Here is a 23,887-nt window from a genome sequence, read left to right on the forward strand (position 1 = left end):
TTATGGTTATATTCATGAATTAATTTATGATCTAAATAATGGTGAGATTATAAAATATTTTGAACTTATAGTAAAACAAAATTGAGACTGATGAAATAAAAAAAAATTAGAGTTGAACCTACCTGATAAAGAATATTTTTAATCAAAGAAGTGAATAAAATAAATGTAAATTTTAATTAAAATATCTTTTTCAATTATTTTTAGTCATTCATTATCTATTTGATTAGCTTATTGATCAATTAATTAATTGATTGATTGATTGATTTATTTATTTATAAAAATGCGTCTTTAATATCTGGCTCAAAAACAATCTCTAAAAAAATAAAAAAATAATAAAAAATAACATCAACAAAAAAATATTAATTTCCAAAAAAAGTAAATAAAGAAAAATGTAAAAATAAGAACTTATAGTTACAATTAGACCTGCTTATAACCCTACCCATTATTTATTCCCTGCAAATGATGGTTCAAGGGCTTATAACTAAGACTTTGATGTTAGAACTCATGCTAGTTAAGAGCAAAGAAACCAATTAATCCTTACTCGTGTCAAGGATAATGTCTTCACAATTAAATCTGCTACTAATCCTACTCACTACATGTTTGCTTCTAATGATAGTCACAGATCTGATGGAAAAGATTTTGATGTCAGAACTCATGCTTCAGATGAAGAAAGAAATCAATGGATTATTGAAGAATACGCCTAAGGATTCCATATTAGAGTTTATACCAATCCTACTCACTACTTATTCCCTGCCAACGACGGTTCTAATGGCTTAGGAGCTGATTTTGATGTTAGAACTCATCCCCACAAGGAAGAAAGAAATCTTTGGTTTATTGATGGTCTTATCTATGCTCCTCCTACTTAAAAAACTACTCTTAGAGTTAAGGCTAATCCTAATCACTTCATGTTTGCCTCAAACGATGGTGTTAGAGGATTAAATAAAGATTTTGATGTTAGAACTCATGCCAGCTCTGAAGAAAGAAATTTCATCTTAATCCATCATGTCGGTCATCACGTATATACTCTTGCCAGTGCTACTAATCCTAATCACTTTTTCTTCCCCTCTGATGATGGAACTAGAGCTTATGCCCACGATTTTGACGTCAGAACTCATACTTATCAAGAAGAAAGAAACAAATGGATTATTGAAAGTGATAATCAAGGAGGCTTCTTCATTAGATCTTTTGTCAAACCCTAACACTACTTATTTGCTGCTAACGATGGTTCAAATAGCTACGGTGGTGACTTCGATGTCAGAACTCATGCCAGCTAAGAAGCTAGAAACGCTTGGATTATTGATGGTTTTGTTTTACATAACTACTGAAAAAGTAATTTAAAGTGAGTAAGATATTTTTAATTAATTAAGTTGAATTAAGTAAATAAAATACATGAATCTTCTAATCAAAAATTAATTTGTAAAGATTTTTTCAATGCAAAATTATAAAAATATTATAATTAATATCTAAAAACTATACATTAAGATTCTTTGTATTCATTTATTTTCTAATTGTGAGTAAATTAAATAAATTTTTAATTTATACTGAAATGATAAAGCTTTCGAATGTATGTTTGAAAATATTTGGTTATAGCCAGTTATGAAGTTTAATATCAATATAATAAGTTATAAAAAGATAAAAAAATAGCCATTTCTTATAAAAGTTTAAAATAGCGAAGTGTTTTCTCAATAAAATTTTTTTTATTATTTTTAAATTGAAATAAAATAATTCATTTTTCAAAATTTATTAATTCAATTGATGGAGAAATTTATATGCAATATTATTCTTTTCTGCTTTAAAAAGCCAGATCAATTTATAGATATAATATTTTTTCTTCAAAAAATAATAATTAATAATCTATTTATTCTTTAGACAAATAAGCAGAAGTTTGAGTTATTACAAATAAAATTCTAATTTAAAAATATGATGTAGTAAAATTAATAATACATTTTTGATCTTACTTAAAACTAAAAAAAAACATAAAAACAATAAATTGAAAATAAAAATAATATTCAAAGATTATTTTAGTTGAATTTATACCAAAATGTATCTAATGAATAACTAAATTTTATATAACAGTAAACTTTTAATTTATGGTTGAATTTACTTAAGGAGATTTCTAATTTTAGGTTTTAAAAAATAATAAATTTTTAAATGAAAAGTTTATACACTTAGCAATAATAAAAAACTATTTGCCTTATATAAAAATGAAAATCTGATAAATTAATTAAACATATTTTTTTTTGAATTATTTTGATATGCTTTATTGAAAAATATTATTTCTTAATTGAATTAGTAAAGAATTCATAGAAACTATTTTATGCTAAAGATAAAATAAATAGAGAATATTTGCAAGTATTATAGTAAATTTTAAATTAATAGGATTAATTAATTTAAATAAAGCAAAAATCAAAGTAAATCTTCATTGAGAACTGAATATCCATCTTTTTTAGTTTGGTTCTTTTATTCATTACGATTTGCTGCAGCTTGATTGCTATTATTATTAGAATCATTAGAAGAGTCTACATTTGTGTCCATTTCTAATTTATTTTCAACATACTCTGATTCCTATTATTGTTATAGTCTTTTTAATTGCAATTCTCTTTACTGTTAGATAGATAATGTGTTTGCTGCAGTAGCTCCACCTCCAATAGAAACACCTTTTCCTGCAAATTGCTAGAATTAACCACCTGCCTATGAATTTTAGTCCTGAGAAGGATTGATAACATATTGCTGTTAATTAGGTCTACTTTATGGCTATTATGAAGAAGAAGAAGCTTACTATAATGGATCACCTCCAATGCTGACTCCTCTACCAGAAAAATTAGAGGCTGAAGGTGCAGGCTGTTGGTTTTAGTTTTAAGCATTAGTTTGAACAAGGAAAGATCCACCTTATTCTACAAAATCAGAACGACTAGTCATAGGCTTGAAAATAAAGTTGTTTTTTAATGAAGCTATTCTTTGTTCTGAGAGTCTAAGCATCATGCCTCCATAGAATTTTACTTCAACATAGCCTAAAATAACAGCTGCTACGAAATCGAATCTAAGAGATCCAGAAAGCAAAGTAAAGAAGAGAAGGATAGCAAATGGCTAAAATTTATTTTTTATTTAAATCGGGAAGCACATAAAATTGGATGAGGTTTCTGGGTCAGAGAAGCATCTTAAACTCATGTAGAGTATAACTATATTAAATAATCCAAATGATGGGATGTTTGTTCCAGTTTTAAAAGCTAAGTTCAACATAATTAATATGATGAAATTAAGCAATTAAATCAAAAAGTTTTTAAACATGAAATCTAGAATAAATGTGACTGTTCCAATAGATCTTTCAAGTGCTATAGCAGTGAATGTAAGAGATAAGAGTCCGAAAATAGTTCCCATCAATTCATCAACAAACTAAGTAGTAAACATTCTCCACACTTAAAATCTTAAAATAAAATCAGGAGAATTGTATAAATATTTGTAAACACCAGTGAACATGTTCAAAAAGAATAATCCTAAAGTAACATAGTAAATTAGCTATTTATTAAAGTAAAATTATTTAAAAACAAAACTAATTCACATAAATCTTTCATTTCTTTTGTGAGTTTTGTCATTATTTATTTAAATTAGTTTAAATTATCATTTATAATTAATAACATAAAATTCAAAACTGAAAAAAAAAAATTACCTTAGAACCAAATGGAACAGTTGTCCACCATCTCTTCAAATCGTCCATGCAGTTTCCTGCGCCACCTTGCTATTGTGGTTAATTCATTTTTATGATTTTACTTATTATTTTTGCTAAGCTAAAAGAAAAACTTTTTACGTTCCTAATCTAATCTTATTATTATGTAATTTTTATTATAATTATTAATTACTTTAAATATACTTTAAAAAAAATGTGATTAGTTATAATATAAAGCCATTCAAATAATTATATATATCTCCTCTTTTTATTCAGTTCTAATAAATTATTTAAATATGAAGCAGCTTTAAATAATATATAATATGTTAATCTAATCTCAAGCTAGTCATAATCTCAAAAAAGTTTTTTATAAAAAATATATCCATTGCTTAAAAAATTAAATATAAAAAGCAAACAAATTATTAATATCTAATTTTTTCCATAATTCTAATTTATCTTAACTCAATTATTATGGCTATTTATTCTCAATCAATCCTTTTAATTTTTAAAATTAAATTCTTCTATTTTATTAAATTAATTTAATATATATATAGATAATCATTGGATTTCACCATATTAGCTAGTTTTTAGTTTACATTCATCTTAAAGGTATTTGTTAATTTACAAACAAACAAACAAATATATTTGATATAAATATTCAAATAAATACATACAAAATTAGAAACGTTAAATTTTCCTTCATAAATTATAATTGATGATCTTATACTTATTTTTAATTTCTTGTAAATTATTATGTAATAATAAATTATGCTTAAAATTTCGTTTTTTATTTCTTAAATATCTAAATAATTTATCAAATAATATTTTAAACTTTAAAAAATTAAAAAAAAAATCAGGCTTTGTTTCTTAAGAAAAAATATTTAATAAAATTTTTTAGTTTATCTCTGAATTTCTATTTTTAGTTATTCTTTTTTTATTTTTTATGAATTTAAATCCAACATAAATTAAATAGATTTATTTTATTTCCCTAAAATTATTTGTTTTCTTTATTAACCTAAATTATTAATTCATTCATTATTTAAAAAAGCTAATAATTTAAATATTTTTTTAAATGCTTAATTTTTAAAAAATGCTTGAAAAAAACATAGATTTAAATGGTTTTAATTTCATTTTATTTATTTATTTTAACTTCCCAAAATATTATTTTTTCTAATTATTGTATATTTGTAGTTCTTTCATTATTAAAAATAACTTATTTTTATTAAATTTAATGAAAATGTTTATAAATTTTGATAGGATTATGTATTATAATTGATAATTTAATACTTATTTTATTAAATTTTATATTTCAAAAATAGCTTTTGCTCTAAATATTTTAATTTAAATATTTAAAGACATTTATTAATTTTTATAAATTTAAAATAAATAAATTTCATTTCTTATGAAATAATATTTAATTACAATTTTTAAACTTTGAATTTCTATTTTTAATTTCTCTTCTTTAATTTTTTATAAATATTAAATACTTTGAAAATAAAATAAATTTAAATTGCTTGAAATTAATTTAAATATTATTTTTATTGTTTAATTTTTAAAAAATTTTAAATATTTTGAAAATAAAATAGATTTAAATTGTTTTGAAATTAGTTTATATTTAATATTATTTCCATGAAAACATTATTTTTCTAATTTTTTTAGATCAAATCATTTATAAATTTATCTAATAAAAAAACCTATTAATTCAAAGATTTTTTGATAAGGAATACTACCTGCCTGTTTTGTTTTCTGTGATTGTTTGATTAGGCAATTATTGAAATCTTAAATAATAAAGGATGATTTGATCAGCAGAAACAAAAGATATCAAAAACAATTGAATGAGGAATATAAATAAAAAATTAATTAAGATTCTATCTTCTTACACTTTTTTTAATTTAAAATTTAAGTAGAAAAAATCTTACAACACTTTTAAGTTACTTAGATAGATAAATTTTAGTAGAAAATAGTTAGATGAATTTCTTGTAAAAAGCATAGGTAAACGTTTAAAATAACATAGAGTAATTAGGAGGACTTTTTGAATCTAGTTGGTCACTGAAAGTAGAGGCTGGTTAAAAAATTACTTCAATTGATTAAAATAGCAGAAATGTATATATTGGTTATTAAAGTGGCACTATAAATATATATCAAATCAATAGAAATGGCTTAAAATTAGATTATTTAAAATCACAACAGTAGACAAAAAATAAGAGATTCTTCTCATTTAAAAATAGCATTGATAGTTTGAGAGAATTTAACAATTATTTACTTATTTTAAGCGAAGGATCTGTCCTTTGTGCAGATGGAGATAGTTTAGAAAGTTTGGGAACTATAGTCGATAAAAATTGTGTTATGGTTGTAGTTAACGAAGTGTAGCAAGACAGAATCTTAGTATTAACAAAAAAGAAAGAAGTTCTTATATTTGATTTAGATGAAGCTCCTTTTAGATTTAGATAATTAGATAAAAAAATATATTTGAGTGAAATTCCTCAATAATTGATCTTTTTTAATGAAATGATCTTTTACACAACTTATCGTAAAGATTATTGCTACTTAGATATAAATACTAACTTAGAACCTAAAACTCTAAATGTTCCAAAGAATTAACAATAGGCTTATATAAAAATAATTTCACCAGAAGAGATGTTTGTTGTTATATCAAACAACACCGGTATCTTTTTGACTGTAATTACTACTTTATTAATTTTATAAAAATAAATAAAAGATTTTCACTTTCAAATCTCAATTTTCTTTATCATCAAAGCTATTTCATTTTTTTTGCAATAGATTTTTAAACTATTTTTATTATAGAATTTCATAATAAATTAGCTAAAATGACATTTATTTATTTTTAATAAATATTTTTCTTTTAAATTGTCAAATGTGAAATCTAAATTTTATTAAAAAAACATTAATTTTTATTAAATTTTAAGAAATAAAATAAATTAATCTTTTCTTAAAATATTTATTGATTTATTTAGTTTTTTATGGAAATTTTAATGATTCCTTTTTTATTTTTATATTTTAAATTATTTTCTTAATTTAATAAATATTTATTTAATTTTTATTAAATTTATTTATTAAGACTGATTAAAAATATATTTTAAAATGAAAAAAGTTTATTGGTAGTTTTTAGTATTGTGATTTATCCAAAAGAATTATTTGTGGAAATAAAGTTTTACTTATTTTTTAATAAAAAGCTTGAAGGATAACCAAAGTAAAAGAGCACAATTTAGCTAGATGCCCAAAAAATAGTGTTTAATATACACATGTTGGAATAGTTTTTAATAGTTTTTTACGAAGGTAGCTTAATTCAGATATTTAATATTGATGATTGCGTATTAATATAGTAAATGGATATTGCTAATCGTTTAAATGAGGGGATTGTTAAATTTGTTACAAACTACTAGAATAATTAAGTTGTTTATTTTGGATCTCAAACAGAAATTAGGAATTTGTACCTTGTTTCTTTTGAAGATCAGATAAGCAAACTTTTGCAAGAGTGCAATATTGAATAAGCTATGCAGATATTTAATCAGCATTATTCGAAATCAAACTCAATGAGATAGCAACGTCTTGAGGAATTCAACATAGATGCTTGTTGGTCTCTGCTTATGCACGGTAAATTTAATGATGCATATAAAATTATTGAAGATAATTACAAATATGATATCAGATAATTTATTGATAGCTTTACTAATGATGACGATATTAACATTGTGATTGCCAAAATTAAAAAAAATAGATTAACTGCCATAGTTAATAGTGGAAAGAGCACTACAAGTGCTACTTTAAAAAATACAGATAAAGAATTTAGAGAAGAAATTCTAAAATTTTTAATTAAATTATGCACTAAAAACAGAGAACATTATTTAAAATTTTTAAATAATAAAGATATCACATTCGATTTTTATTTATCTAATCATTCTGCTAAATTTTATACTATTTCAAGAGACAGACATAAATATTCTTATTCTTAAAATGTTGCTAGTCTTTAATCTTATATTGAGTAGCAGAAGAACTCTGAAATGAATAATAGCTTAATAAAAAGCACAATAGAATAAGATAATAATTCTATAATTGTTCCATAGGATGTTGAAGAAGAATTTGATTAAAATATTACTGCAAAATAAATGCTTCAATAAATTGATTTCTATCTGATAACATATTTGATTATGCAAAATAATGAATAAGAGCTTATTAGTGTTTTAAGTAAAAACTCCAATAACTGCTAAGATAAGTATGAAGAGCTACTGCTTACACTTCAATCACTTATGTTTGTAGGTCCTAAGCATAATGAAGTCTTATCAAGGTTTTATGAATACTTTTAGAATTATACAGAAGCTTTGCTTCTTTGGCAAGAATGCATTGAAAATAAAAAAGATTTGTAAGAAGCTTGTGAAAATATAGCAAGAATTCTAAAAATATTTCCCAAAGAAAAACTAATAAGCGACTTTTTCCCATATGTTATGGAACATAAACCAGAAAAAGCAATTGAAGTATTCGCAGTTTTAGATCCAAATAAATATCCACCAAGTTAAATCAAATAACTTATCATTTAAACTCCTAACATATCTTTAGAAGTTCGAAACTAACTTACAGGAATTTACTTTGAAGTTCTCTGTATGAAATTCAATTATGTTGATACTAATGTCCATAATTCTCTAGCAGACTATTATGTTAGGTTCTTATTTTCTAAGTATCCTAAAGAAAAAACTTATCAGGAATTCAAGAAAGACATGGAACAAGTATAACAAAAAGGATCTTTGATAGATTAAGAGTTTGTTGAAAAGTATAAAAGTTTTGATAAATTTTTGAGAAACACAGAAATGCTTTACGATCCTGAATTCATTTTAAAATTCATAAACAACTCCTATCTCCAATAATAGATCATTTTCCTTCTATGTAAGCTTGATTAACAGGAAAAAGCTTTGAGAATTTTGATTGATCAAAAGGATCATGACACAGCTTAAGCACTGTGCAACCAAAAACAAGGCAAATTAGTGCCAATATTATTTAAAATATATTTAGAAAAATATAATGAAACAATTGAGTAAGATATTTCAAACAATAGCTTTATAAGTACATCTTCTAGACTTTCTTAAGTAGAAGTTACAAAAAGCAAAAACACTCAACAAAGCAAAGAATCAAAAAATGAGCAAATGTTGTATAAAAATTATTTAGATGATATTTTATACAAATACAGCTATTACCAAGATTTAAATCCTATAGATATACTAAATTTAATTCCAGATGACTGGGTGATAGGCTCTTCTTCATAAATTAAGACTGTAACTGAATATGCTGATTAAAATTAAATTAGAAATAGGTAAAACAATAATTTTATGAATAGCGATAATACAAACGAAGAAAATACTGCCCTGTACGAATTCCTTACCTAAGCCCTCTCTGAGACACTTTATGCTTAAAGGTAAGTAAGTTGTACTAAACATGCCTCAGAATCTTTGTTGCTAGAAAATAAAATTAAATTAATTAATTGTAAAAAAGCCTATATAACATGGTATAATGATAGAAAATGCGCAGCATGCAATAAAACCATAACAGAGTCCACTATCTTTGTTGTATATCCAAACGGTGTAGTTGCCCATCAAAGTTGTGTCAGTAAATCATTAACAATCTGCCCCGAAACAGGATAAGACTTTGTTAAAACATTCAAGCTTTGAAGAGCAATTATATCATTTTACCATCTCCTAAAACTGCTGGTGTGTTTACATTTATTCATTCTCTTATTGGTTAACAAATAAAGGAACCATAGTCTAATTGTTCAAACATTCCAATATTAATTATATTTATTTAAAAAATACAAAATTTATCAACTTTATTTTTATATGCAATTATTTCATTGTTCAAAGCTCTCACAAATAATTATGTTGGGATCTAAACTTGTATCTTTCAATTTCTCTCTTCATAATTAATTTAAAAAAAATATGAAAAAATGATTTAATTTTTAAATAAATATATTGCAAATCATAATTTATTGGCAAAACTAGAAAATATTTTAAATTATTTAAATTTTTTGATAAAATGAATTGATTTTTATATTTTTAAATCTACAAAAAGAGGTTCAAAATAGAAAGTACAGTATATTTTTTTTATTTGGCTATATTATAATCAATTTAGTTAGTTTTATTTATTTCACTAAATATATTTTTTAAAAGTAAATTAATTTTTAAATAATTTTAAATATTTTTTAAAATAAAATAAATATCATAATTATATATTTTTTTTCAATAAATTATAAATAAATATAAAATGTTGTAGGATAATTTGTTAAATCAAATAATTTTTATTGCTCATTTAAATAAGTTTTCATTAAAAATAGTTATTTAAATAATAATTTACACTTAAGATTTATTTTAATTATTTGCATTTTTATTATTTAATAAAAAGATTTTTTCATAAAATTTGAGAATATTTTAAAAATATTTTTGATTGATTGAAAGTTTTATTGATTAATTTTCAAGATTTAAGGAGATTTATTTTAGATTCAATTTAAATTGCAGTGAAATATTTGATAAATTTGTTAGTCTGATATATTGATTAAGCAAGCTGAAAAGATTTGAATTTAAAATAAAAGTAAATTAAAATGAACGAATAGTTATTAAATCTTGAATTTTAAAAATGAAAAGGTTATAGAGAAAAAAAGGGTTTGATTGATATTGCTAATAAATTAAACGAAATTCAAAATAAACGAAAGAGATTATTTAATTATTATTATGAATCAATGAATGACAAAAGTAAAACACTACTTGATTTTTGAATATTTTTGAAAAGTGATAAGATTAATTTAATGAATTTTTGCTTTATTAATATTTAAACAATGTGTATTCAAAGTTTTAATGAAAAAATTTTAAAGTTTGTTTGTATAACATTGATTTACAAAAACTAATATTCACTTTTTAACGAAAAAGAGGAATAAAGTAGAAAGAAAAGACACAGAATACAAATAAATAATAGGATATACTATCAACTGAACATTAAAGCAAATAATTATAATAGGTTAAAATATATTAAGGAAAAATTACATGATACAATATAGAGATTAAGAGAGTGCATTGAATCTCAATATGCAGTTGGGAATAAGCAATTCAGTCATGTCTTTTACAAATCATTTTAAAACACAAGAATAAGATAATGCTAAATAAGAAGGAGAGAACAATTTATTTAATTATAAAAACAATAAAGAAAACTATGATTATTAGCAGTAGAGTGGTGAGATCAAACAAAAGGAATAGCAACAACCTAATTAGTTAGTATTTGATATTATTCATTCCTTTGCTCAAGAAAGCTTATCTAATCCAGTACTACTTTAGAATATTAATAGTGATCAAAAGCAAGCTGTTACTGGCTCTTCTTGTTCATCTTTTTCTTAGCTTTCTTAAAGGGCTCAAAATCCTAATAATTAAATGATCTAATTGAAGAATAACATAAATATTCCTAACTTAAATCTTCAACAGAACTTATATCATTACAACACAGAATAATCAATTAGTCAACTACCACCTTAGCCTAAATTTGGAAAGGATGATTTTATCAAAAGTCCAAATAAATCTAATTTCGATGAGCTTTCTGGTTAAAAGCAAACTATTTAAGATAGTATAAATAGCAAAAGTGGGAACTAAAATATTAATTTAAGTTCTCCTGCTCCACCTACTCCTTTGAAGAATCACTAAAAGGTGCCCTCAATAATTATCAACCCAATTAGTTAATAGCAGCAAGAAAATAAATCATCTCTTTACATTCCAATAAACCAAATGTTTAGTTAAGAGCAGTCAATAAGTTAAAATAATTCAAGTGTGTTGTGCAATACAAATGCGAAATCAAGCTACAGAAGCAATTCTACTGGAATGAACAATAATAGCTAAGTAAACTTAAATGTAAAAAATCTATTAAATAATAATAGTAATAGTAGTAATACTTTTGATTTAAATTTTGTGAATAACACAAATAGTAGTTCAGTTCTTGCAAATAATAATTTTTAAATAATAAACAGCAATTATCAAAATATTAACAATTCAAATAATACTAACGGTATTTTGAGTGTCAACTCATAAAAGAATAATAGTGCTATTTTAAATAATTAGCTAAACAAAAGCAACTTAGAAGAAAATAAAATGAATCTTACTGGAATAGATCTCACAAATAGGAGTTTTTTAGGTGAATTACATCAGCAGAATATTTCAAATACTAACAATAAAAGTACGATTAATGGAAACAGCAGTTTTAGTAATAGCAACAATAACATCAGTTTTGTAGCTAACTGCAATAATACTACAATTATGAAGACTTTAGAGAAAAATATGGGAGTTTCATACTAGCAAATGCAACATTTGATTAACTCTTCTCAGTAGTTGTAGAATAATTATTCTTTGGAAATAGAAAAATATTTGGATCAACTAAATAGCTTAAAAGAGAAGCAAGAGAAATGTGAAAACAAATAAAAAAAGAAAAAGAAAGAGCTTGAAGAAATAGAAGATTAAATCAATCAAGTAGAAAATAAATAGAAATATCATAGAACAATGATATTAAGTGATGACCAAAGTAGAAAACAAAAAATAGAAATCACTTTCAATAGTCATTCTTAGCTTGATACAGTGCTCTAAAAAATGAAAAACCTCATATCAATAATTCCTGATCCTAAGATGCATGAGAAGTTTTAAGCCTCCACACAGCCCTTGGAAAGTGTTTTAAAGCAACTAAGTGAAAATAAAAAAGAGATAATAATGCTCTTGCTATAAGAAAGAGATGAACAAATGAGAATAAGTGAGTATCTTAGTGCTTTAAGGGAAGACTTTAATTCCTATATAATGAAAAATACAGAGCATACTTTAATTTATGAAGAAAACAATGAAGTTTTGGATTCATTAAAGGCTCAATATCCTGCTGAGTCAACATACATAACATAAAATTTAGAATATTAAAATCAGAAGTAATTAATATTGACAAAGCTTTAGCAAGTTAAGTAAGACCATGAAAACACACAAAAAGAAATACATTTCAAGGAGCAAATGATTTCTAAGTTTAATGAAAACTCCTCTATCCTGCAACAAAGGCTAGAACAAGCTAGAAGAAATAAATCATCTGGTCCTGATTATCAAACCTACGAAAATCAATTTTAGCTATTTTTAATTGATAGCTTTGATGAAAACGCAAGCCAATTTTACAAAGATTTCATTAAGATTTTCGATGCTGAATTTCTTTAAAAAGCTGTCTCCCACTGTAAAGCAAACTCAAATATTCTTTTAACAAAAATTATTTCCTTTCAATCATTGCTTCTCCAAGAAACTCATATTATCCTTTCTAATTAACTAAACCTCAAGTAAGTTTATTTATTTCTTTAATTTAATTTAATTATTTTTTTATATTATTTTGATTATTTTTTATATTATTTTATATTATTTTTTATACTTATTTCTTTATTTTTTATTGATTTTATATATTATTTTATTCATTTTATTTTTTATTTTATTCATTTTCATATTATTATTTGATTATTTTTTATATTATTTTTCATTTTTGATATTATTTTATTCATTTTTAATATTTTTTTATTCATTTTAAATATTATTTTATTTATTTTTAATAATATTTTATTTATTTTTAAAATTATTTAATTTAAGCTGTGAAGATTTGAGGAGGATTTAGGAACAGAAGAGAGAATTAATGGTTGATCTGAACTAAGTGGAAATGCTTAGGGAGATTATTTTATCCATATTGAGTTATGACTAATTGTTACTAAATGTTAGCATGTGCGTTAGGAATATGAAGAGGAAAGACATTATTATGCAAACTTTTTATTAGTATCTTATGAGTAAAAAGACTCAATTTAGCTTTAAATTTTAAGCTTAAAATGATATTATAAGCATAACTGATGATTATATGAGAGCTAATAAGGATTTATTAAATTTAGAAGGTGAAAAGAAATAATTACAATAGCAAATAAGTGAATAATTGAGAGAAATTAATATATTGAAAAGCTAGTTGCAGTAAATTAATTAAAATTTAGATAATAATGAAAACACTTTCAAAATCCACTATGCTAAAGAATGTTCCTCATATTATGAACAATATTTAAAAGAAAAGAACATCCAATTAAAGGATATTATGTAAAATTATTTAAAATGTTTTATTTAAAAAATTAATTCATAAAATTTTAATTAGGTTCGCTTATGGAAAGGCTTATGTTGAAAAGTTGGAGTAAGATATTAAGGAAGAATTTGATAAGGCTAATAAAATGAATATAGATAGAATTAAGGAATAATTAACAACTTTGAATCAAAATATGCAAACAATTACAGATAAAAGAACAAAAAATTTCATGATATTGCAAGAGGAAATTAAACCATAATATGAAGAGTATTAAATGAAGTTAAAATAATCTGAGTCTAAACAAATATCTTTAAACGATGAGCTAGCAGATATCATAAATAAAGAAAGAGTTTACATCTAATAACTCAATTGTATTTTAAGTGATCAGTTTGACTTAAGGAATAAAAAATTTAATAAAGGCAGTGCTTTGTGCAACCTTTAGGAATTGATGCAAGCATCTGAAGAGGAGGCATAATTTAATTATAATTAAATTGTTTAGCTTGTTCTGAACTAAAATACTTTAAAGTAAGACGAAAAAGAAATTAGCACTTATAATCATTTATAACTGCTTAAAGAAAAGATGAGTATCTTGCAAGAAGAATTAGTAAACATGACAAGAGCAGATGTTGGAAACATAGCTTAAATTGAAGCTTAATTAACTAAATCAGAATCTATCATGAAAGATTATCACTCTAAAATTGAATAAATTCATTCAGTTTTAAAAGATTAACTTTCTAAAATGAATTTAGATTCTGATACTATTTTTAACACTTTTAACTTGAACTTTTCAGCTCAGGTTTTAAATGTAAAAGATCTTATAAACAAAAATTAAGATAGGATGAAAGCAATTTAAGATCTTGCAAATAATGGCAAATTCGAATCAAAAAGTAATAACACTGATCAAGTAAAAAGGTCTAGATGTTCCAAAAGTATGTACATCGATATATCCAAAAGTAGTTCTAAGTAATAAAGCAATCATAACTAATCACTAATATAGCAAAGTAGAAACAATATGACAAATTCTTAAGTATAACCTAAATATGGAAAGATCACAATCGATATGAACTTTTTGGCTTCAATGCCTGATGTAAAAACAGTTAATACTCAGCAACTTTAAACTTCTATTATGAACTCTAACAGCTCATTCAACCAAAATAAAGAGAATTTGCAACCTATGAATTCAAGTATTAGAGGAACTAGTCCTTTACTTCCTAATTAAAAATTAAATCAATCTCAAAAAGATGATATGATGAGCAGTAATTATAGTGAAGCATTCTTTAATTCTAACAATTCTAAATCAAATAATCGTCTTAATAATTCAGGTAGGACTTAATCCTAAACCTTCTAAAATAAAAGATAAAATAGTATAGGAAATGTTACTCTCACTTCTGGCAGAATTCCTAGTTCAATTCTTTTAGATCCTCTATATAATGAACTCACCTCTACTAATAGCATTTAAAGCTACACACTTTAGTCTTCTGGTTTCTAACAATAATAATATTAGCAACCATAAAGAAATGGAGAATCATAAAAATCAATACAGTAAATAACTTCTTCATCCAATCTAACAAATTTATCATCATTCAACTCTCCTCCTAGTCTTTCAGCTTAAAAAAATAAATCATTATTCAAACGAGCAAATTCATTTAACAATACTTCTTCTCAGCAATTAAACAATAACTCAAGTGGTAACATCGCACAATAAATTCATAAAATTACAAACAGCAACAACTTTAATTAACAACCAAATAAAAACTCAAATACAAATTTACACTTCACTGCTTGGAAAAACTAAAGCAGCAGCAGAAGTAACTTGAACTGTAGCAATATAAATAATGTTAGTGGAACTAACTTGAACAATAACAGCGGAAGTAATATAACCTGCAATAATTTTAACAATACATTCAGAGATTTTAGTCCAAATAACAAAAGTATGCTCTAAAATTATAATTTTTAACCAGCTTATAACAATCAACATAAGAACTTTTAAAAATAAGATTAGGATAGAAGTGAATAAAACATCACACTAAATTTATCAACAATTAATCATGTCCATAATGGAAATTCTAACTTTAATCACAATAATAATAACAACAACAATAACAATAATTCAAATTTCAATAACCTAATCCATAACAACTCTCTTTTCCATAACATTTCTATGAATAACAATAACAATACTAAGAATTAAGAGTAAGCTTCGGCATTCTTAGACATAAGTGCTATTAATATGATAAGCGCTACAAATAGAAATGATTTAAGTGGAGTATTTACACAAACACTAATAAACAATGGTAATAGCTCAAATAACTTCAATAACTCTAGAGTGTAATCGAAAAACTCTAACTTTTTAAATGAAAATAAATACAGCATATACGATGATAACAACATTTCATTAAATACTAATAATGATAAAAGTGTAATAATGACTGAAAACAATAATTAAAGAGCATTAAATACCAGTTAAAACAGGAGATTAAACAGCTATTCTACTCATTAAGCTTATTGTAATAATTTAAATTCTAAATAATCTATATCTTCTATTAACTCTTAAAGCAATTCAAGATATATTGAAATTTACAAAATGTATGGTGTGAGTAAAGAAAACTTTGTAAAAAAATAAGTATATGACCCAATTAATAATAATTCTAAACCTACTTCCTTTGGTTATGCAAAACGCTTTCTGAGATTTAATGAAAAAAATTAAAATCTTGAAATACTAAAAGAAGAAATCATTAACCAGCAATCAAGAAAAACTATTGAATAAGCTTATAGCAAGCTACTAATTAAAAAAATTAACATCCCTGCTATAACTTCTTCAATTTTAGAATATAAGAATGAATATAGATTTAAAGAGCCAGAAGATGAACTTATATCTAAATTTGTTAACTGTTCCAATTTACCTTTCTCAATAGAAGTTGAAAAAATGGGTAAAATTGAGTGTATAGCTTTGAATGAAGAAGATCTTATATACTTGGCAAAAATATTTGCATAGTGAAAAAAAACTCAAAAATTAAACTAATTTGTTAATCTTTTATAAAAAACAGTTTTAAAAACTTTTCATTTTGCTATAAATAATAAATAAATAAATGTGATAATATTTTTTAATTAATTAATTAACTAAAAATATATCAATATAATATAAACTAATCCTAATTAATTAACTAACATAATTATCTTCATCAATAAAATTTATCCATTTTTAAATATAAATTAATTAATTAATTATTAATGGTAAATATATATATAAAATATGTGTGTATGTATGTATTCTTTTGGTTTTTTAGAAATTCAAATTAATAATTTAGCCATTAAGGACTAAATTTGATCAAAAGTTTTTATCTGAATATGCCCTTAATATATGAGAAACTACGGTATATATTTTTATTCAATTAAATTAAATTACTTGTTTGAACTTTCTTATTTCTACTTAGCTTAGATAAGCTAAACAATTAATTAATTAAAAACAAATATATTTAATTAAATGCCATTCACTTATCTAATCGTTAGATTTTTGAATGGCATTTTGCTATAAAATATATTCTTTATCTCTTATTATTTATTCTTCAAAATTATTTTGTTAGATTATTTTAATTATTTATATTCATTTATAATGAATATACCTATTATTATTGAAAAAATATTTTTCTTTGATTAAAAATCATCTTTAAAAAAATAAATTTTAACTGAATAAATTTTTCATATTTTTTATTTATAATTATTAAAAAAAAGAGAACGATTTTTTTATAGACACATTTAAAAATTCGAAAATATTTTAATTATTCAATTAATTATACATAAAAAGCAAATCTCCAGCTTCTGTTAAAGTTAAAGAGGATACTATATTCTTGTAAATAAAAAATGTTAATTGCATTTGAAAAATAATTCTAATTTTTTTCGAAGAGTAAATCAAAGATTGTGATTTAGAAAATGTTACAGCTTAACAAGATAATATATTATAAATAAAAATATAAATATGAGGTATTATGTATAAAAAAGGATGATTTAGATAAGATATAAGGGATATTCAGAGGTAATACGAACTTATTAGAATAAATACATTTTATTGATGTATTTTCATGTTTTTTTTGTAATTAAATAAGTATATTTTCATATTTTTTTTAATTTATTTTTACATTTTTGTAATAGTAGTCATTTTTTAAATTTTGCCTATCAAGAAAGTCCGACTTTAAAAAATATGAAAATAAAACTAATTACAAAAATATATGTAAATGTGTTAAAAATTGATTATATTCTAGTAGGTTCGCATTATAATTTTCCTTTATATACAATCTCTGGTTCGAACTATATATTTAAGTACACATTTTAAATAGAAATATTAAGATTTAATAATGAATGTTATCCTAACTTTTTTGTGATTTTTATTAAGAAAAGCATATTAATTAATTCATATAATTTATTTATTCTTTTTTATCCACAAAAAAAGAATGATATAATAGGTTAAATATTACTGCAGATTAGAAGAAGTAATTATTTATTCTTTTATCAATATACTTTAAATTTATATTTACTATTATTAAAAGTTTTTAAATTCTACACTTTAATCTCACTAAAATCTCTATATTGATCTGAGGTATATTTAATTATAAATATTATTATTCTTATTATTAATAAATATTTTCTTTATATTTAACTTTCAGTTTATTTAAAAAACTATTTTACAAATAAAAATTGTCATTTAATTCATTCATTTTATTATTAAAAATGTTTTTTTAGTTTATTTTAACTAAATTTTCACTTTAAATTTTTTAATTCATTATCCATTTTTTTATTATTTAATATTTTTATTAATTATTTCCTTCTAAAACTTTTAATTGATAAAAACAGTTTATTTATTTTGAATTATGATATTTTTATTTATAAAAATTAATTTAAAACACTTTTAATTTATTTATTTGCTTTTTTAGCTATTATCAGATCATTATTTCTTCAGAAAGAAATTTACGTTTTCAACCTTTATTTTATTATTTATTTATTTATTTATTTATTATTATTTCATATTTTTACATTATTTTTCCTACTAAATAGCTATTTAATTCTATTTTTTTTCAATATTAAAAAGTAATAAATAAATTGGTGAGTAAGATGCATAAGAGTTAGGTTCTGCTTTAGCAAATTGCACTAACCTCTCAAATTTGACACTTCATCTTGAGTAAAACAGAATATTTGTTTTGGATTATGATATTTTTAGTTATAAATTTTTTTTAAATATTAAAAAGGTACAATTAAATTGGTGAGTAAGGTGCATCATGCTTAGGTTCTGCTTTAGTAAATTGCACTAACCTCTCAAATTTGACACTTTATCTTGAGTAAAAACTGTTTGATTGCTTGGATTGCGATATTTTTAGTTATAAAAATGAATTTAAAATAATATTACTCCTTTAATTTGTTTTTTAGCTTTTTATTGATTATTTTTTCTGAAATATTTTTTAATTTAACTCATTTATTTTTTTTATTTTCAACATTTACTTTTATTATTTATTAATTTATTTCTTATTATTTGATCATTTTTTCCTTCTAAATAACTAATTAATTATATATTTTGTCATCAATATTTAAAAAGCAAAAATTAAATTGGTAAATAAGGTGCATCAGGCTTAATTTCTGCTTTCAAAAATTGCACTACTCTTTTAAATTTGACTCTTTATCTTAGGTAAAAACTGTTTATTTGTTTTTGATTGTGATATTTTTTGTTATTTTAATAAATTTAAAACAATTTAGCACTTTAATTTGTTTATTAACTTTTTATTTAATTTATTTATTTATTATTTATTGAATTATAGTTGTGTTTTTTTTTCTTATATCTTTCTTAATTCAACTCATTTTTTAATTTCAGCATTTACTTTTATTATTTATTAATTCATTTCTTATTATTTCATATTTTTTTATTCATTTTTTCCTTTTAAACAACTAATTTTGTCTTCAATATATAAAAAGGGATAATTAAATTGGTGAATAAGGCACATCAGGCTTAGGTTTTGCTTTATCAAATTGCACTAATCTCTAAAAGTTGATACTTTATCTTGGGTAAAAACAGTTTATTTGTTTTGGATTGTGATATTTTTAGTTATAAATATGAATTTAAAACAATAAAAATCTTTTAATTTTTTTATAGCTTTTTATTTAATTTATTTTTCTTTTAGTTTTTTGTTGTACTTGTGTTTTTTCTTCTTCTATCTTTCTTCATTTACCTCATTTTTTTAATTTCAACATTTACTTTTATTATTTATTATTTTTTAATTTATTACTTATTATTTCATATTTTTTCTAAATTTTTTTCTAAAAAAAAAAATTAATTTTATTTTTTGTCTTCAATATTTAACAAGATAAAATTAAATTGGTGCAAAAGGTGCCTCAGGCTTAGGGACTGCTTTATCAAATTGCACTAATCTCTCAAATTTAACACTTGAACTTTGGTAAAAACAATTTATTTGTTTTGAATTGTGATATTTTTAGTTATAAAAATGAATTTAAAACAAAAAAACTCTTTTAATTTGTTTATTAGCTTTTTATTTAATTTATTTTTCTTTTAGCTTATTATTGTGCTAGTGTTTTTTCTTCTTTTATCTTTCTTAATTTAGCTCATTTTTTGGTTTTCAACATTTGCTTTTATTATTTATTAATTAATTCATTTCTTATTATTTCATATTTTTTCATAATTTTTTCCTTCTTCTAATGACTAATTAATTTTTTTTTCTTTAACATTTAAAAAGGAGAAATTAAATTGGTGATTTAGGTGTATCAGGCTTAGGTTCTGCTTTAGCAAGTTGCTCTAGTATCTCAAATTTGACACTTCTTCTTGGGTATAAACAGTTTATTTGTTTTGGATTGTGATATTTTTAGTTATAAAAATGAATTTAAAAACATTATAATTCTTAAATTTGTTTATTTGCTTTTTATTTAATTTATTTTTCTTTTCTTTATTATACTTTTGTTTTATTTTTATTATATCTTTCTTTATTTAACTCATATTTTTATTTTCAACATTTCCTTTTATTATTTATTTATTAATTAATTTCATATTATTTCATATTTTTTCCTTATAATTAACTATTTAATGATATATTTTGTCTTCTATATTTAAAAAGGGAAAATGAAATTGGTTAATAAGGTGTATCAGGCTTAGGTCCTGCTTTAGCAAATTGCACTAATCTTTAAAATTTGGAACTTTATCTTAGGTAAAAGCAGTTTATTAATTTTGGATTGTGATATTTTATTAAATAAAAGCTAATAAACAAAAAAAAGAGTTATATTGTTTTAAATTAATTTTTACAGCTAAAAATAAATTTATTTTTCTTTTAGTTTTTTTATTGTACTTATCTTGTTTTTTCTTCTTTTATCTTTCTTAATTTAGCTCAATTTTTTGATTTTCAATATTTGCTTTTGTTATTTATTAATTAATTTCTTATTATTTCATATTTTTTCAATATTTAAATAGGTACAATTAAATTGATGCAATAGGTGCATTAGGCTTAGGTTCTAGTTTAGCAAATTGCACTAAACTCACAAATTTGACACTTAATCTTAGGTAAAAACAGTTTATTTGATTTGAATTGTGATATTTTTAATTTTTAATTTGAATTTAAAACAATAAAATTCTTTTAATTTATTTATTAGCTTTTTATCTAATTTATTTTTCTTTTACTTTTATATTCTGCTAATATTTTTTTATTTATTAATTTTCAATATTATTTTTAATGAAAAAAATTAAATCAACATAGTATTTTATTTTTAATTTAATAAAATATAAAAGTGAAAACTAAATCAATAGTTCATAAGAATTGAAAGTAAAAAGCAAGTGTCTTAAATCAAAAAGATTAGTTTTCTTTGAAATACATTTCTAATGGTGAAAAACTAGTGGTGAAAAAGGATGAATAATTGAAAAATGTGTTTTATAATATAATATTTTGTGTAACCTAAAATATATAAAGATTTATTATTTTTTTTATGATTTAAATATTTTAAAATATAACTGGTATATAAAAGCTTGGCATTTATATAATTTGATAAGATATAATATAATATTAAAATTTTCAAATTATTTGATCTTTTTTGGAGAAAACAGAGGGTTTGCTTAAGAGGAATTAATTTATTTAAGTAAATTTAATTTTTAAATTTTTTATTTTTTATAAATAATTTATTTACTTACAAAAATATGAATGATATTTATAATATAAAACAATTATAAAATCTATATGTCTATCTATTTATATTTTAGTTTAAAAAAACTTTTTCAAAATATTATATAATAAAATATATTATATAATTCAAGCATTTAATATTTATTCATCTTTTATTCGCCAGTGTTTATCAAAAGAAATATTATTTAAAGACAACTAATCTTTTTGATTTAAGAAACTTGCTTATTACTTTGAATTCTTATGATTTATTCTTTTAGCTAATAATTTTATAATTTATTTTAAATAGTATCAAATAGAAAAAACTATTTAAAATAAAAATTATTTCTTCAATTAATAAATAAAATAATATTAGAAATCTCAAATAAAAACAATACAGACTTTATGGAAATCAAAAGTATAACAAATATATTAATAATAAATTAAGTAATATCTAAGAATTTGAAGATAATTTAGACAAATAAAGTGGAGTTGAAGAATCTGACTTAAATCTTTTATGAGATTCTCCTACTAAGAAATAATTAATAAATAAATAAATAAATAAATAAAAAAATTTACAAAATTTAATTTCAGATAATTATTATATCAGATTTTCAAAATTTAATCTTTTTTTTAAGCTAAACATTTTAAACATTTGTTTAAATTTCTATTAATTTAATATTTATTAATATAGATAGTTTATCAAAATTATAAATCTTTTAAATCTATTTGATTTATGCTTATTACTTAAAATATTTTTTGTTATAAAATATTTATTATATTTTTTTAAATAGCTAACTTACTAACTAACTAACTAACTAACTAACTAACTAACTAACTAACTAACTAACTAACTAACTAACTAACTAACTAACTAACTAACTAACTAACTAACTAACTAACTAACTAACTAACTAACTAACTAACTAACTAACTAACTAACTAACTAACTAACTAACTAACTAACTAACTAACTAACTAACTAACTAACTTACTAACTAACTAACTAACTAACTAACTAACTAACTAACTAACTAACTAACTAACTAACTAACTAACTAACTAACTAACTAACTAACTAACTAACTAACTAACTAACTAACTAACTAACTAACTAACTAACTAACTAACTAACTAACTAACTAACTAACTAACTAACTAACTAACTAACTATATGCAAAATCATGATAAATAAATACTAAGCAAGACTTCATTCATTCATTCCTTTCATTATGTATTTAGTTGTTAATTTTATCAAATAGCTTGATCAAAAATTGAATTAAAATTAATTTCAATATCATTTTAAAAAATAATTATAATTAACTAACTAACTTAAAATATATAATGTAATATAAAAAAACATAATATTAAAAACTAATTATAATTAACTAATTAAATCATCTTTTTAAATTAAATCCACTCATTATAATTGGTAAAAATATGAATAAATTTTTTTATGATTATTTAGTAATTCAAATTTTAAATATTTTTTTATTATTAACTCATATTTATTTCTTTTAAATTTATACAAATTTTTTTTGTATGTTTTTATTTTCATTCAAAAATAATTTTTTATTGTTAGATTATTTACATATTAATAAATAAAGGGCTTTGGCTTAAATACTATTTATTCAAAAATTTAGAGTTACTAAAAACTGTTTATTATATCTTGTTTCTGAATACGATCAGATCAACCAACACATTTATTTTGGAGCCATTTAAAATTTTTAAATAAAATAGACCTATTTTATCATGTATTTATAATGAAAAATTACAAAACAAACAATCATAATTTGAATACATGAATCTTTAATATTAAATTTAGATATTGCACATACATCTATTTAAATCTTTCTATTTTGTGATTCCAAGTAGTTAGGTATGTAGGTAGGTAGGTATTTATGTATATAGGTATATAGGAAATTTAGTAAAAAATCTTTGTCAATATCAATTTCGGATAAAAAAAAAAGATTTTCAGATT

General features: G+C 21.8%; 5 protein-coding genes across 5 annotated transcripts; 4 read left to right on the forward strand and 1 right to left on the reverse strand. All coding sequences in view use genetic code 6, as the record gives it.

Moving 5' to 3' along the window:
- Positions 1–389: 389 nt before the first annotated feature.
- On the forward strand, positions 390–1,325 carry TTHERM_00777270 (hypothetical protein; the record flags this gene model as incomplete). Its single annotated transcript, XM_001021262.1, has 1 exon — positions 390–1,325. The coding sequence occupies one exon, from the start codon at positions 390–392 to the stop codon at positions 1,323–1,325; it is 936 nt and encodes a 311-aa protein (XP_001021262.1).
- Positions 1,326–2,406: 1,081 nt separating this feature from the next.
- Positions 2,407–3,754, reverse strand: TTHERM_00777280 (transmembrane protein, putative; the record flags this gene model as incomplete). Its single annotated transcript, XM_001021263.3, has 2 exons — positions 2,407–3,516; positions 3,668–3,754. 2 exons carry the CDS (start codon positions 3,752–3,754, stop codon positions 2,407–2,409), a joined length of 1,197 nt encoding a protein of 398 aa, XP_001021263.1.
- A 1,878-nt stretch (positions 3,755–5,632) lies between these two features.
- On the forward strand, positions 5,633–9,342 carry TTHERM_000777289 (transforming growth beta receptor associated protein, putative; the record flags this gene model as incomplete). Its single annotated transcript, XM_012798917.1, has 2 exons — positions 5,633–6,343; positions 6,859–9,342. 2 exons carry the CDS (start codon positions 5,633–5,635, stop codon positions 9,340–9,342), a joined length of 3,195 nt encoding a protein of 1,064 aa, XP_012654371.1.
- Positions 9,343–10,704: 1,362 nt separating this feature from the next.
- TTHERM_00777290 (hypothetical protein) lies at positions 10,705–16,766 on the forward strand (the record flags this gene model as incomplete). Its single annotated transcript, XM_001021264.2, has 3 exons — positions 10,705–12,998; positions 13,300–13,785; positions 13,841–16,766. 3 exons carry the CDS (start codon positions 10,705–10,707, stop codon positions 16,764–16,766), a joined length of 5,706 nt encoding a protein of 1,901 aa, XP_001021264.2.
- Positions 16,767–18,216: 1,450 nt separating this feature from the next.
- TTHERM_000777309 (cyclic nucleotide-binding domain protein, putative) lies at positions 18,217–21,639 on the forward strand (the record flags this gene model as incomplete). The annotated part of the gene is made up of 11 exons (XM_012798918.1): positions 18,217–18,255; positions 18,313–18,362; positions 18,852–18,941; positions 19,009–19,098; positions 19,353–19,442; positions 19,727–19,816; positions 20,116–20,205; positions 20,503–20,592; positions 20,878–20,967; positions 21,228–21,317; positions 21,543–21,639. 11 exons carry the CDS (start codon positions 18,217–18,219, stop codon positions 21,637–21,639), a joined length of 906 nt encoding a protein of 301 aa, XP_012654372.1.
- Positions 21,640–23,887: the final 2,248 nt, after the last annotated feature.

Source organism: Tetrahymena thermophila, assembly GCF_000189635.1.
Source record: "Tetrahymena thermophila SB210 genomic scaffold scf_8254549, whole genome shotgun sequence".
NCBI lineage: Eukaryota > Ciliophora > Oligohymenophorea > Hymenostomatida > Tetrahymenidae > Tetrahymena > Tetrahymena thermophila.